The 16,954-nt window shown below is 44.7% G+C and overlaps 1 protein-coding gene across 2 annotated transcripts in view; it reads left to right on the top strand.

The window, feature by feature from the left end:
- Mcc (MCC regulator of WNT signaling pathway) overlaps window positions 1-12,493 on the top strand; it is a 376,902-nt gene extending 364,409 nt beyond the window's left edge. For both annotated transcript variants that reach the window (XM_036204583.1, XM_036204584.1), the window contains 2 exons: window positions 10,645-10,767; window positions 11,957-12,493. In XM_036204583.1, the coding sequence (XP_036060476.1) occupies window positions 10,645-10,767; window positions 11,957-12,137 (304 nt within the window). In that variant the 3' untranslated portion in view covers window positions 12,138-12,493. The remainder of the gene's footprint in view (window positions 1-10,644; window positions 10,768-11,956) is intronic.
- Window positions 12,494-16,954: the final 4,461 nt, after the last annotated feature.

The following is a 16,954-nucleotide window of genomic DNA, read 5'->3' as shown; positions in this document are numbered from 1 at the left end:
CTATACTCAAAAGATCACTTCAGTCTGGTAGGCATTTTATACCTACATTACTTCCTAAGACCAAACCAATCAAGATTCAAGTTCTCTGTAGCTGTAGGCATCTGTTGCACCCTGTGCCAGTGCGTGACAGGTGAAATACACTGTAGTGTTTCATGGAGATTAAACTGTCAGCTGGGTTTTGCAACTCACTCAGTCTTTGGTTGGAGCTACTGTGACAGTCTGCCTCATGTTTATAAATTTTGGTGCTGAAGTCATCTTTTTAAATGAAGCGACGCTCTCTTGCATCTCTATGAGGGTATTTATTGTACTTAGTTCTTCAATTTCATTTTGTCCCTAGCTGCCTGTACTCTTGGAATTGAGCTTTGCCCAAACTTCTATTTGCTGTTTCTGGTTTGTGGACTTGTAGTTCTTTCTTTTTGTTTGTTTTGTTTTTTTTCAAAACAGGGCTTCTCTGTATAGCCCTGGCTGTCCTGGAACTCACTCAGTAGATCAGGCGGGCCTCCAACTCAGAGATCCATCTGCCTCTGCCTCCAAGAGCTGGGATTAAAAGCGTGCACCACCACCACCCAGCTAGGGCATTTGTATTTCTAAGCATCATGATTGGACTGTGAGTTCCATGTCTCCCTCTCAGCATGCTTCCCTGGGGTTCTGTGAGATCCTGTCTACCAAGTTCATCTACTGGGCCGTTTGTCGCTGCTGGCTGACATCACTGTGAGTCAGCCTAGATGACCCCATCTGACCCTGTTGAGACAGCTGGCAGTTTAGTTTGATTCAGATCCCTCTGACTCTCTTTTCTGAAACAGCTGCTCCTCTCTGCATTTTCCGTTGAGGTTTCCTCTTTTAGGAAGAAGAAAACTGTCTGCCTTTCACGTTTCCTGGTCATTCCTGGCTGCTGGGACACAGGAACATTAGTTGCTTTTAAAAAAGCTTAGGGAGTTTTACAAAATACTTCCCTAAGTCTAGGGAGTTGACGTGGGAAGTTATGGCAGTACATTCTCAGCTAACTTGATCCCACGCTGATCCTCCTGTGTGTTTTCTTTTTTTTTTTTTTTAGCTGAGGATCAAACCCAGGGCCTTGCACTTGCTAGGCAAGCGCTCTACCACTAAGCTAAATCCCCACCCCCCTCCTGTGTGTTTTCTATGTGGACTCCCAGTTGACTGAAGTTGGCCTTGTGGATCCTTTTCTACCTTCCTGGTTTGCTCAGTCTCTCAGTCTTTCTTTCCAAGTTGGAATGGCATTGATTTTGCAAATACCTTTTGGGATGTTGCTACTTTGTGATTACTCTGCCTGGGGCAGAAGACCGGCACAGCTTGGGAGAATGCCCGAACAAATGCAATAACTTATGTGTGCCAAAGACTAGGATGAAAATCTGCTCTCTGGGTCCAATGGGGGAGTCTTATAGATAGTATCTGTAAACTGTGCTTGTACATTTTTCAAATTCCCCAAGCCCCAGAGGCTTTTGCTGGCACCAGTAGGATGCATGTTGTGCTGACTAAACATAAAGAGATTTCATTTATCCCTCGTCACAATGGATTTCCAATAACCAGCCTTAAGTTGGTTAGCATGGATTTCTAATCAAGAGCCAGATAGATGGAGCCAAGAAAGAACCAGAGAAGCCAGAGGATAAAAGAAAATAACATAATTAGACTGTAAATACAGCTTTGAAATGGGAATCATCATTTCATGAGGGAGAACAGTCCAGACACTGGAAGACCGAGGTTAGGGGATGTTTCCAATTTTAAAAGTGGAGAGGAAACAAACACCTTTTCAGAAGGTGTCCGTCTGGTCAGTAGCAGGCTGAGCTGGCATAGGTCAGGGGCCTGTTTTGCCAGTGTTTGCAGGGGTTCACTTCTGTGGGAGAAGAGCACTGTGGGCCATGCCCTCTGCAGAGCAGAACAACCGGGTAAGTGTAGCAGGAAGAGCACTGGTCCCTGTTATGAATTATGCACACATGGGAAATCCCCAGCTGGCTGGGCCAGGGTATCCCACTTGTGCAGGGGACCATGCTGACATGCTGCATGGTGTGGGTGGTGGCAGGTGGACATTCACAACCCAGAGGCTGCATCCCTGCCGAAATGGTTTATTATAATGAGGGATAAAGAGAAAGATAGGAAAAGACAGGAAGAAGAGGGAAGGAGAGAGAGGGGGTTAGAAAGAGTGTACCTCCTGAGAGGAAGCTGAAGAGAGAAAGAGAAGGGGTGGAGTTTTTCCTCAAGAAGAGGTTTTTAAGGCAGGACTCAGGGTGGTGCCAAGGGGCAGGATTTCAAGGGGGTGAATCAGAATATTAATAGTCCCTTCTTTGGGAGAGCCAGCCATTCCAAGACTGGTATCCACCACCAGCTACTCCATCTGTCTTACTGCCCTGTTCCCACGCAGCTTTGATTTCTGGTAGGCCTTCACCACTGCGCCTCTTGGCATGTGTTTTTTATCTTCTTTTGGGGTATAAAACAAGAACTCGGTGCAGCCCCACATTTCTTTTTATTTTATTTATTTATTTGTTTGTCTGTTTGTTTTACCTGCATGTATGCCTGCATGCCAGAAGAGGGCATCAGATCCCACTATAGATGGTTTTGAGCCACCATGTGGTTGCTGGGACTTGAACTCAGGACCTCTAGGAAGAGCAGCCAGTGTTCTTAACCTCTGAGCCATCTCTCCAGCCCCACAGTCTGTCCCATGTTTCTTATATGACTCCCATCTGGTCTAGTTTTGTGCCCTCTATTTCTGTGAACATCTACTGTGCTGTATTGCTTCTGGTATGGCCCTGAAATCCCCCTTGGATGGCTAGTCATGTACAGGAGAGATGCTTTCTAACCAGGGTGACTTTACTTTTACTGTGAACTATAAACATGTCTCTGTCTGAAATCCCTCTCTTATTAGGATCCAGCAGGCCCTAGTAAAATTTGGCAGAGTTATCTTTCTACCAAATGAATTGGGAAATGGAAGCCACAAGAAGGGAATTTTCAGGGATGGCTTCCTGTGTGTAGATGTATTCTAGGCTGCCCTCTTGACCTGAGCACAGCTGAGCAGAGTAACCCGCTTCATCTCCATCACAATCATGGGAGCTGAAGCAGGTGCCCCATATGATTGAGGGCAGGACTGGTACAGCAAAGTTGGGTGATCTCCAAGGTCTCCCAGTAAGACTGGGGAAATGCTATGTGCCTTTGTGAGAGAGCCTCACTGCACACAAAAAGGCAGAGTCAGTTTTGTACAGAGGTGTGTAGCTGAATGTTTTCCTGGTCCTGCCTGGCTCCTGTGGCCCTGCGGTCCTGCAGCCACTCAGACCCAATGAACACACAGAGGCTTATATTAATTACCAACTGTGTGGCCTAATGCCTCAGGCTTCTCACTAGCTATCTCTTATATCTTCAATCAACCCATTTCTATAACTCTATACTTTGCCACATGGCTCGTGGCTTACCGGTACCTTCACTTCTGGTCTTGCTTCTTCTGGTGGTGTGTAGCAGTGTCTCCTGTCCTCTTTTTTCTTCTCTCTTATCTCTCCAGTTAGAATGTCCCGCCTAACCTTATTCTGCCTCACCATTGGCCGAACAGGCTTTATTTATCAACCAATCAGAGCAACACATTTTCAAGCATACAGAATGCTATCACCCATCAGAGGTGTGCTGACCCACTCCCGTGTTTCATTCTGAAGAACTCTACCCCCACCATATGTACTGGTCTGGGAAGATGGGAACCTCTGAGCTCCTATGATCATACATCTGTCTGCCAAACCTGGGGGCAAGTTAAGTGCTGGTGGGAGGCAAACTTATTCAGCTGAGACCCAGGCGTGGCACCCTATATTGATGAGGTTATATTAATTCAAAGGAAGAAAGCTGTTCTTCCTCCACACTGGGAAGCAAGGAGTGTGCACACACTATTGGCCTCCCGTGGCTGCACCCCTGGCTGCTGCAGGCAGCATGAAGGGGCTGACTGAACACAGGCCCTCGTCTTAGACAGCTGAATACCCCCATAGTGACAAAATATTCACAGCCATGCCCCCACTCACATCTTCTCTCCTAATGAGCTACAATCACAACTTGAAAGTCATATTGTGTCTTCCCTTCCATCTTTCATTCTCCTCCACATGCTTTGCTTTCTTACCAATTGCCCCTGCCCCAGTGACTCAAGACTCAAGTGTCCATGGTGAACCAGTTGTCCTCTTGATCATGTGTCCTGCCACCAAGATACCTTAATGTTCGCTTCTGACGAAGGTGCAGTGACAGTGCTACATCTCCAGGGCAAGGTGATGAGCCACAGCAGTCAAGGTCATCACTCAATCTCAAGTAACTTCCCGTCTCATGTTTCAAGTGCTTCTCAATCCAGTTTAGAATCCTACTCAACCTCCGGAGACTTGCATCACTCAGTCATCACCCTGTGTTTCTTCCCTGAGCCCTCAGTGGTACCAAGTGCCCATCAGGGTCCTTGGAGCACTTGGCTGTTAGCAAGACTCTTACAATTCGGTGTCTCAGTTGCAAAGTCATCAGCACACCTGTGTGTGGAGTCTTGGCCAAGAGGGAGAAAATGACATCATTTGTTTCAATAGCTATGCATGAATACTGTTCTAAGCCACAGACACAGAGGGATGGATGAAGAGAAAAGTGGCCAATCTGAGTGCGAAGCTTTCCAACAGAAGCTCCCCTGAGCCAACAGCAGCAGAATTTTCATCATTTTGTTAGTAGGACCATTACTTTGAAAGATTTTTTTTTTTAAAAAACTTGCACTAGCTGATTCTTCACATTCAGCTGATTTATAGTAGCAATCAAACATGAGGAGTGGTGCTCATTCTGTAAATGCAACATGGATCTGCAGGATGTTAATGCAATACAAAGTGGGCCTGTGGGTTCATTATCATGGAAATAAGTTGCTGAGGTCCAAAGCCGGGGTGTCTAGGGGGAAGGTAAAGGCTGACGCCCCACCAAGCGTTTGAAATGGGTGTTCCTGGAGTCCTTGAGATTTCCTTTGTTATTGTCCAGTGTTTCAAAAGCCCAAAGTTGGCAGCCTCACCTGAAACAGCATAGAGGCAGAGTGGTGAGGAGCACCCTGGTACATGGCAGTCAGGGATGGAGGAGCAGCATGCCCATGGCAGTGCCAAGTTCATGTCTTGAGCGCAAAAAGCATGTTCCTCAGAGAATCTGGGCCAAAGCACTGGCTGCCATAACTCCTGGGAACTCCAGCTAAGCTCAGACAGAACAGCTATAGAACCTTGTTCTCTGGGGATACAGAAGCCTGGCTCCGCAGGCCTGTGCTCTCAACCAGAGCCCTTGTTTATTGCACATTCTGCTTATCCCCTTCATGAGTCACAGGACTGACTCTTAAGCCCTCAGCACCCATACCCTGCTGGAGGATCTCAGGGTGTGAACGCCAGCCATCAGGGCAGCAGCACCTGGCTGTGGGCAAGTGTCTTGAGTGTGCCTCGGAATTCACATTTGAACAGTGAGCACAGTAGTAATGCTGATGGCAAAGGCTGTTGTGAGAACTGACTTCATCCCAGAAAAGGACTTAGAGATAAGATAGCTGTTATCTGTTGCCTGGATAGTCTAAATGCAAGCAGTTAAGAGAGTAAGATGGTGGACATGAAGGAGGAAAAAAAGAGTGAAGGAATCTGGCCAAGCCATGGTACTTCTAGCTGGCAGTGAATAACATGAAGAAAAAGGCAAAATGCTGTGATGTCCCAACTTGGGGCCATTTGTCCACTGTTGATGGTGGTCCTAGAGGTGATATTTAAGCTGAAGAACCAGCAGAGGGTTGGAAGGACATCATAGAACAGATCCCACATGCATCCTTCTAAGTGTAAGTAGAAAGCGCCAGAGGGAAGTATTCTGACCTGATTTTCCACAATGAAAAAGAGACCTGGCTGCTGTGTGAAAGCCAGATCAGAGTGGGGTCAGAGTAAAGCAGAGAAGATGCTCAGCAGGCTGCCATACTTATCTAGGTATGAAAGGACAGCAGTTTGGACCTGAAGAAGTGGCATGAAGTCAAGACTTGGGAGACAGTTTGATGATGAACGTAGATAGATGCTGATTCAAGAGAGGGTCTGGCTATGCCTCTACATGTGGTAAATACTGATGTGGCCATTCGTCAACACGAAAAGCGTGGCTTTGTGTAGAGTTTCCAAAGTTCTCCTCTAGAAATTAAGCTAATGCTGTTAAGTGGGAGGCGTCAGGCTGAGAGATACAAGGATAGGCCTGGAGATCAAGATTCGGCCATATAGTTGTAAGGAAAATAAACGACAGTGGACAAACCTAAAGAAAGGGTAAGAGATGAAATCTAGTCCAATCGAAGTCCTAAGTAATTACCAACATTCAGAAGTGTAGGTTAGAGGGAAAGCAGTAAGAAACAAAGATGCAGGTCCGTGGGGCACTGCATTGATCAATAGCCAAGAGGCTCAAAGTACAGTAAGATAAGGATGTCAACGACTACTACAAGCCATTTCTGTGGCATGGAAGGCTGACGGGGACTGGAATACTTAGAAGGTGAGGAAGACAGGAATTACATGAGTAGACAATTCACCCTCCCCCCAGGAGGAATCCCAGCCTGTAGGTACATGGCTGTGATTCCCTGCTGTTTGGTCTGAATTCAGTTCTTGTGAATAGCTATATGGACTGCTGGATACATGCTGACCTGAGATTTAACTGAATCACAAACTACTTCTACTGGCCTTCTTAGAGGGCACTCATTTCTCCTGTTTGTGCACAGAGCTGCGATTCTAGCCAGTCCATGGTCAAGTCTTACCTCAGGGGCCTGTGTATCAGCTTCTCCCCCATCTTACAGTCCAGCTGACTTGGCTTTCCTTAGTACCCCGAGAGTCCCATCTCTTAAATGGGTACTTTGTGGGTACTCCACTGCTTAGAACTGTAACAACACATACCAAACCACCACCTGTGTGATAAGATACCACCTTTTATGACCATATATAGCCCTTTTTTTTTTTTTTTTTTTTTGGTTGGAGTGGGAAGACCCATAACTGAAACCTGAACTGGATGGTTGGTCTCTGAGTCCTATTCCACATAGCGTTATTCTGTTTTTACTTGGTGGTAGTCACAGCAAACAAAATAACAAGAGATTGTGTAATCCCAGAACATGGTGAATGCATTCGTACTGAGGGAGCAATTTATATTTAATTTTCTCTTGTGTGGAGCCAAAGAAAATGCTTGCACTGGCATACAGTTTTACGGACAGAAACCACATAAATTCCTCCCTTTCTGACAGCCAGGCATATTATGTTGGAAACTAGAAGGATCAGAACATTAATGGTTGAGATTTCAAAATGACTGGGACAGGCAAATGGGTTCTTAGATTTTTCCAAGTCATCCTGTGTGTGGGAAAACAGCCCGAGAAGTTCCCATAATTTCTGAGGGACTTGAACTCAGGCCAGACCCAGATTCATGGCTTTCACCCAGGAAGGAATTTCAGGACTGGTCAGTATGCAGCAGAGTTTGAGATTTTATGCATGAAGGTCAGTTCTCCTAACTATATATGCATCCAGAAAGAAAGACACAGCCAAGTTTGGTATGTGCTCCCCAAGGTAGAAGAGCAGCAAAGTAGATTACCCAGGTGCAGGCCCCTCAGGAGAGTCACAGTTGTCACAGCATCAACCATACCTGCCATTTTAGGTTTCTCCCAAATTGTGTTTTAAAAGGTTGCTTCACTCCCATCTCTCTTAAGTGAGAGATATTTTAGGATTACAGATATTTTATTTCCAGATATTTTAGGATTACAAACTAATAGTGTAAAACCAAGCCACTCAGTCTGCACAAGGGATTAGAGAAGTGTCAAGCTCAGTTAGTGATGATTGACCAACAAGAGGCTTCCACCAACCAGGTTAGGGATCCCTCTCCTTCTTATGTCTCCATAATTCTCGTTCTCACCGTCTGAGCTACGAGCCACAACTATCATTTTGAATTTCAATTCCACATTAAAAATGCAAAACACATGAAATTAATTTAACAGCACAGAGTGTCGCTCACGGTACACATTTGCCCAAGGTTTGATTCCCAACATTGTTCCCTTAAAAATAATAGTGATATTCAGTCATATTTAAGTCAATATAGCAATTTTTTGGCGTGTCGTCGCGGTTTTAAAAATTGAGGTATTTAACTTTATTATTGTTGAAATTTCAAATTCCAATATCTTTATCTTAGACTTACATGGCGTCTCTGGGCTTCCACACTAGATATGCGGTGTTACTTCAGCATAGAATTGTTGCGATCCTGGCCACTGATCTATGCCCTGAGTCGTCTTATAGATCTGTCCTTTCAACACAGCCAGAAGAACCCACGTTGGAGGTGTGGCCTGCTTTTGCATCTTCAAATAAGTGACATGGTGTCCATGCTTCTTTCCCTTGTGTACAGACTTATGTGGTCCTAGAGGGACCGTTTTGAGCCAGGGCTGGCAACACTCTGTATTATCACCCCTAGCTGGGGATTGGCAGGTCTGGGAGCATCTTTGCTTGTTTGGGTGGTCTGTCCTACTGTAGAGTCCGCTAGGTCCATAAAGTCTCCTGGGACTGTGAGAACCCACTCGTTAGGGAGGGAAATCCTTTTTTTGTTGGTGGCAGGTAGGAAAAGATGGAGGTAGTGATGGTGTCTCTGTAGAAGATTTTTTGTTGTGAATGTCTTTGCGTTGACGGTTCTATTTTTAGTCTTCACAAGTTGTTCCCCCTTCTGTACAATGAATCAGCTTTGTGACCTCTGTACTCACACCACCCCACACATACACACAGACACAAGAAAATTGTTATAAGGAAAATCAAAACAAAACGTAAGTAACTTTTCAGCCAATGAAGGATGGGTGAAGGAGCAACCCTCCCTGTTCTCCTAACCTTGCCCCCACTGGAGGGGCTGCCTGGAAGGGTTAGGGACAGAGGGAGCCTCCCTCTTCTAGCAGGGAATGCTACCATTCTGTGATTCCAGTGGGAAACACGGCTTGGCCAGGTTTCTTCGTGAAAGCTAGTGCTCAGGATGAACATGTTCCCCGGCAGGGGGAGATGTGTACCCTCATTCCTGCCTGCCTTGTGGCCAGCTAGCCTGAGGCCAAGGCAAGTGGAGGAAGGACCTAGTGAAGAATGAGTCCCATAGCACAGGCTGGTTGCTGGGCTTTCTCCTTTGGGGTTTTGTATGGAGTTACTTCCTCCAGTCACATGTCCGGAGAGGTCACGTTGCCCTGAAAGCTGAAATGTAAATGATTAGATATTAAAGGGACCAGGTAGGGGAGATGGGGGTCAGAGCCACACAGGAAGTAATCTCCCCACCCTGAGGTGGCAGTGGGTGCAGCCACCTTGGTTTATTGCTCCTCCCCCTTTCCAAGCATTCTAAGCATCTCCGCCTTCTGCTAACCCCTTCCCCAACCACTGCTAAATCTGCGGTTGGTTTCTGGTCTATCATCACAATACAACCCCATCCCTAGTTGTTCTTATAAAACAATGTTCTATCCTTCCATGTCAGTGCATGCTGATGTGCATTTAGGCAGATTTATCGACAGGCATTTCAGTAGCACGGACAGATCCTGATGAATTCAAACACTCCCCCAATCTCTGTGTGTGCACACCCCAGTAGGTTGGAGTGGTCAGAAGACAACTCCAGGGTCAATTCTTCCCTTCCACTCAGGTCAGCAGGCTCGGTTTGGTGGCAAGTGCTTTTACGTGTCTATCCTTAATTATTGTAAGCCAAAATGATTCCAGATTCAACGGATACACCTTGGGGTGCCATGCTCAAGTATTTAAGGTATTTCTAGAAATCAGTTTGCTTAGTCAAAGGGATGGGTGCATCTTCTGCTTGTATTTTTGATACTACTACTCCCAGCAGGCACAGATTCATTAGGGTGAATTGTAGTTTTCACACAAAGCCCTTTTTAGAGTAATTTCTTTTCCTACACCCTGAATTCTCAAGAAGCTTGAACACTAGTTGTGACTCAGGCGGCTCTCAAGTTACCAATTAGGCATAGTGCTCAGGTGCTGGTGCAGGGAACCAGCTCAGTAAGGCGAGGTACATAACGTACTACCAAGTACATTATGACAGTACTCCTATCTGTCTATGTGGCATCAGGGAAGATCTAATACATCAGTACCTGCCGGGACTCCGGGAAGCAGGCAGGGTGTTCCCCGGAGTCCCGGCAGGTACTGATGTATTAGACTGCCTGCTTCCTCTCTCAGCTAGCATGAGCCACCACAGTAGTAAAGAGCACATGGAGTCCAATCAGAGTGCAAATGAAATTTAAGTACTTTACTGAGAAATGAGGTCTTTTACGATGAAACGAATGTCATTTTGATTCCTTCCTCCAATACCACCATTTTTGTTTCCTTATGGTCTGTTAGTAAGCAAGAACTAGGCCATCTAGGCATGGAACTGGGAGCTGTTGCTTAGACACACGTGGGCAATGAGTCTGTGGTCATGACTGGAGGATATCTGTGCCAGTAGCACCAACTCCTTTCTTCGTCCGTGGGGCATACACTGAAGAAGCAGGCTTGGTTAGTCTTTGAGAATAGTGTTGAAAAATGCTCATTCTGGCTGAGTAGAGCCAAGCTGTGCTCCTCAGCCCACTACCAGCTTACCTTTCTGTGCTCTGGACCCCGACCCTTGGCCAGCTACCCTGCCTCCTTCCCACCAGCACCTGCTGATGACTACTGTTGTCTCTCTTTGATACAGGGAGAAGAAACTCAAGGCCAGAGTTCAAGAGCTGGTCAGCGCCTTGGAAAGACTCACCAAAAGCAGTGAGATCAGACACCAGCAGTCAGCAGAGTTTGTTAATGACCTAAAACGGGCCAATAGGTAAAGTTCCTGTGTAGCCCAGAGGCTGGGCATGGGAGGATCTGTCTCCTGGGAAGTGACTGACACAGAGATATCTTTCCTTTGTCTTTTGGAAGTGAGTATAGAGTCTGCCATACAGCTGACCAGAAACCAGGAAATTTAAGATGAACACCATTTCAGAGTAGATGGGCTTAGGAAAATGGAGTCTAGGGTGGTTTCTCTTTGATGTTTTCCATAATAAAGGTTCTGAGAAGTCATGAACAACAATTAAGAATCGGTGTGTGAGCCGGTGTTTTCAATGGGCAGTCAGACCATCAGAGCAATTCCTCATCCAGTGGAACATGTCAGGGTACTCCAGACTCCAAGTTAAGAGTCTCATAACACTTGGGGTACATGATCTTCCTATATATATAAAAAAATGAGGACTTCAAAACCTTTGTGCCTGTAAGACATCTATTAATATCAGGAACTAAAACTGACAGACTGCTAAGTTTTTATTCATTTACAAAAAATTCAAGCTTGGTAGATATCACACTCCTATGAAAACCACTGTTTTCCAAATTGTAATTAGAATGGCACATTTTAATTTTGCAAGAATGCCTGGCTTAACAGCTTACCTGGATTTTGCAGTCTGCTCTGCTGTCAACCTAAGACTCCCTGAACGGTGTGTGTGTCCTCAAGCCACATTAGGAACTCCAACTAGGGCAACAGAGTATACCTGGAGGGAGCTTATGTTCTATTTTGGAGCAGAGAGAATTTGTATGATCTAGGGCCAGTTAACAGGCCTATTTTCTTTAGGGGGACAGCATTTCCTTCCAGTCCAAAGCAAAACAAAGCAGTTGCCTCTCTGCTGGGTAAGAGAATATTTTAGGTAACTTATAGTTGGCCACCTGTAGCTAGCAGCCATGAAACCAGTAATATCTAGTGTCTGTATTCGATTTTCTAGAATTCAGCAACCTCATCCTTACCTGTTTTGGATGTGGCCACTTTGGGCTGTTGGGTTAAGCCCTCCTACTGTGTTAACCGTCAGCATACCACCTGGGCCTGCATTAGTATGCTTAAGCCAGAATCCTAGTACTGTGCAGCTTCTAATCAGCAGACTTTGGGTTCCTACTGAAGAGGCGGGCTGCACTCCCCAGTGCCACAAAGGACAGGGCGTCCCTCACTCCTTGGGATGAATCTTTACTCACTTTCCTCTGTTCCCACCCAGTAACCTGGTGGCTGCCTATGAAAAAGCAAAGAAGAAACATCAAAACAAGCTGAAGAAGTTGGAATCCCAGATGATGGCTATGGTGGAGCGACACGAGACCCAAGCGAGAATGCTCAAGCAAAGAATTGCTCTGCTGGAGGAAGAGAATTCCAGGCCACATACCAATGAAACTTCACTTTAACAGCCACTCAGGCCCCAAGGTTCTGCCCCAAGGGGCTAAACTCCAGCAGCTCTGAAGTCCTCTGCAGAGAAAGGGCCCAAGGAAGAAGACTGCATGTAGGTCATGGCTCCACCCTTGGCGTTCAGTGGTCATGATGGCACTGTGGATTGTGTATGCACAGACTTCGGCTGCTCCAGGCCTGACCACAAGGGGCGCCATCAATGGCTCCAGCCAAGTGCTTAGCCATGTCGTTTCATTTCCACCACACAAGTTCTCATGCTCTGCTCTCACTTGTTCTGTGTAGCGGTGGGTGGGAATCCAAGCACTTGGTTTTATGCGGATTTCCGAGCCTTTAAAAAAAATTATTTTGCCTTTTATAGACTGGACTGTTCTTTTGAAACCTGGATTTCTTCCTTCCTCCTCCAGGGGAAAAGTGAATGTTTTGTGTATTTCCAACATCTAGGGCTTGTGGCTCACCGCAGCGGGGCTCCTACTTCCAGGTCCTAAGGTACCAGATTCCTGATATACAGTCACATAGAGGGATTAGTTGAGCGTGACAGACCACTGGAGGGCACAGTGTCGCTCATCATCCCAGACACACCGTAGTTTCAAACAGAGCATCATGCCTCTAGGGAGGCTTCCCAGTCATGTTTTCTACTGTAGCTTTTACCATTTTACCTTCTGCTGCTTAGACACAATTAAGGAACAGCCTGGCTTTTTTTTTTCCACCTGTGGCCCCCAAGATGTTATCCATCTGCTGCGCTCATGACCATGTTGATGCTGCAGACTCCAGGCTATGGGTGGATCTGCTTTTAGAAAGCAAAGTTCTTCAGCCTTCTGTGCATGAGGAAAAGATGCTCTGGCCTTCTCCCACAATGGCTAGCCCCCAAAACTCAACAGTCTTTCTTTCTCAGACCAGTACCCAGCTCTACTGATCCTGTAAACAGAAACAAAGATGTGACTGGTTTGAGGCAAAGGTCTGGCTCTTGAGTGTTGATGGCTTTCTAGCCCTTTGTCAATCCCCGTGATCCATTTTCTCAGTGTTCACTTTTGGGCTAAAGTTGTATTTTGTTATGAGGAAAATGTGTGGACAGAAACATCTATTGCCTCCCCAGCACCCCAAGAATTTAATAGATAAAATTAGCTTTCAGTTTCTCAGGTACCTGCAGGAAATGTCTGCTCCCAAGCAAATTGGGACGGGCATGGCTGTCCTGGTTGAGGAGACCCCACATTCCAGGTAACAGATGATTGCTAGGCTTCCAGTTCTGTCCATGCAGATGTGCAGGAGGCTGAGATGGAAGGGGAGACTGAAGCAGAGATGACAGTCCACCTGCTGAGCTTTGCCCCCCTCCAGGTAAAATCAGAGAACCTACGCTTCTAGGCCCATGGTCCCTCCACAAAAAGAGACCCCAAAGCAGCAATCCTACCAGGCCCGAGTTTCTAAGAACATAAACATATGGTGGTGACTTGTGAAAACTATTTGATAAGCTAACATGCCACATTTTTAAATAAGTGGGAAAGGGCCATACAATCTTTTCCTTTTAATTTTCAATCTTTGTTGAGGGTTGAAGCAGCAGGCATTTGATTATGTGAATTGTCGCACTGATTAAATACATATTAGCAGGTGCCTGAGTAATTTTCCTTTGTTTAACCTGGCTCTTCCGAACCTACTTTTAAATAGGAAATGGTTCCCATTAACATGTCTATTATGGCTAACAAAATTATCTTGATTTTAATTTGTATGGGGTTAAAAACCTTTGGAATTTCCTATCTTTGAACACCACCCCCATCATCCAGTCTTTAGGGGTTGCTCTGCAGTCACCTTTACTAATCGAAGCCAATTTTGGCTCCTGAAAAAGTAAGCAGAGCAAAAGGGCCCATTAGGAGCCATTTCAGGGTTCCTTTGGACTATATTCCCCATTCTGAACTGAGGCAGACAAACCTGAGTAGGGCAGCAGTCCCAGGAGACATCTATCCATGGCTGGCTCTGGTCCCCTGCAACAACCCCACGTACAAACTTGTTACAAGCCAAACCTGCCTGCCTTGTGTAAGAAAGCCGCCATCGGACTCACAACCAAGACTGTCATGTGATCAGACAGCTGAGGTTTAGCCTTGTCTGCGTACCACACATACTCCAGGCCTAAATGAGTGTCACATGGCACCAGTGGAGGCAGAGAACTTGGACCCACTCTCACCTGCTGATGTGGCTCATTTCTTAATGTGTGTGTAGCCTGACCCTGGACACTATGTTTAGCAGACATTTAGAAGTTTTTGTTAGCTAAGGTGCTTGGTTCTCTGTTCAGCCACATGAACTTACAAGGTCTTCCTCTGAGCCTGTAGCGAATTTTACAAGGGCTTCAAAGAACTCAAAAATAGAACTTTGGCATGGTTCTGTAAGGAAGAACAGTCTAAGGCACAGCCTTAGGCTTTTATTCATTCTATAAACTTTTTTTTTTTTTTTAAGGTGCTTAGTAACCTTACCACTGTAAGGGAAATGTGAGACTATTGGAAGTCTATTTCCTACATACAGACATTACCTGAACCGGGGCGGATCTTAGTTTGCTACAGGGTTGGAATGCCTGTATCACTGGCATAAACTGAAAATCACCAGGCTTCTGTATCCACCTATCCACTATGGCCCACAAAAAATTCTATGCAACGATATAAATTGTGTAAACTACATCAGAGCTGCCAGGAGCTGGGTTATCACACTCATGTTTTAGGTACAGAACAGCATCAAGACAATAACCAAAACAACACTCTTATTTGTCAAAACACTTCCTTCCGTAAGTGCTTTCAATTATAAATATTTAATTGGGAGGATGTCCCACTTATTTTATGGACATGGTGTCCTAAGAAAAACTACAAAAAACCAGTGCTCACTAAGTGTACAGTGTCGCCTACTGAACTACATTTATTCTTTTTTAGAACAAATTCACTGATGATTAGAATTTCTGCCCTGATCTTCATTCATTAGGGTATGGTCCTAGGGAGGGAGCGGGGCACACAAGCTTAAGTAACATTAGTATTTTCTTTCTGTGGTACACTGCAGCTTTTACAACAAGATATAACTGCTGAAGAAGTCAGCAATTTTGTGTTTAGCTCATAGAACCTAAATAACGAAGAATGACAGAATAGCACCTTGGCCACAGCTTGCAAACTGGTGAGCAGGCATGGCTTGCTATAAAAAACACCCCCGCCTTTGAATTGTGTGCACAATGGAAACCCCTTGTTTAAATACAAGTCAGGTCGAAGTCAGCTCTGAGCCTGTGGCCTCCTAATTTGACTTCATTTTCTAAACACCTTTGTATTCATTTAGAAATGTTTGTGTCTGCTGCCAATGGTCTATCTGAGATGCTGTGACCCCAGCTAACTGAGCATGCTTGTGTAGAGGAAGACATTTTCATATGCAGGCAAGCATTACAATTTTGGTAATCTAGTACAACCTTAACACGTTATCTGATATTTTGTACATGTGTATGAAGAGGAGGAGGAAAAAAAAAAAAGCTGGGTCCCAAGAACCATTGTTGGATAAGGACACCCACGACTTACCATTTAACCTTCCCAGTCTCTCATCTGATAATACTGAACTGCCTGCTCAAACAGCACGCAAGTTCTGTAGAGGATTCCACACCCACGGAGATGCTCTGGTTAGGTATGTTTCTGCTCTATTGTTCGCCCTTCCATGGTCAAACTCACGTAGAAAATGTTTGTAGAGTCCAGTGTTCCTTTGCAGTCTTCCTGCTGGGACACCCACTTTCCAGCGCCCCCATAACCTAATTGTTAGGACCTGGTGCAAAGACTACAAAACATGTTCACTTCTGTTTCTAATCTGCTTTTACACGTTATTAACTTACTCTGCATGAAATTTAACTTTTTTATTAACTGAAAATGTGCTTTTATACCACTTGAATTAGAAAATCCTGCTTGAATGTACTGTTGTTAAAGCACACGTGACCATTTGCATCTGTCAGTGCTGTTCTCTTTATACTGAAGTCTCATTTTAAAGCGGCTACTAAACACTGTACTATACCTTGTAATTTTTTAGGCTCACTTGTAGCTTTAAATGTTTCCAGATGCCTTTAGTTTTAGCTGGTGTAAAATAGCTACTTTGTGTTATTTGATATAGAATTGTTTAAAAAAAAAAAAAAAACTCCATTTATTTATACAGAGACATTTATAATATTTTACAAACGTTCTTATATTCTGAATAAATATTTCTAATTCCATGAAGTACTTTGTTTTAATTAATGACTAAGAGGTTTTATAGAAGTATTTGCCAGTCATACATGTAAATACAAACCAGAGATGCATCCATTCATTTAGGGGCTAGATGTGAAACTATTTCAGATCAAAAGAACAAGAAAATTCTCATTTATCACCAATTTTTATTTGGTTGCCTTCACAAACATCATAAACAGAAAGTTCTCTATTAGATGGTATTTTTAAAATGTAAAGTATCAGGAAGTCAAATGTAAACTACTAGAGAGCAGTTTCATAGCATGTCAGAGTGTTAACATGTCAGAAGTGCTAAAACACTGACTTTTTGCTACATGGAAAGAACTTTTGATAGTAACAGTTATATAGCTGAGAACTTTAAAAGAACAATTTATTTCTCCTTCTGTCTGAGACCCAAGAACAGAACATTCTCCTGGAAAGCACAGTTCTGGCCTAAGTTTAAGAATCACTGCATTTTACTAATCTGGTTTATACCTCGAGCCCACCACTATACTCCTGTTAAGAGAGCCAAACTGTGAATGAAGATAAAGATGACATTCCCACTGTCCACTGTAAGTTCTAAATTGATTCTATGTTTTATATTTCTACTAATGCAAACA

Source organism: Onychomys torridus, chromosome 13 (genome assembly GCF_903995425.1).
Source record: "Onychomys torridus chromosome 13, mOncTor1.1, whole genome shotgun sequence".
Taxonomy (NCBI): domain Eukaryota; kingdom Metazoa; phylum Chordata; class Mammalia; order Rodentia; family Cricetidae; genus Onychomys; species Onychomys torridus.
This window is presented reverse-complemented; position numbering and strand designations above follow the sequence as displayed.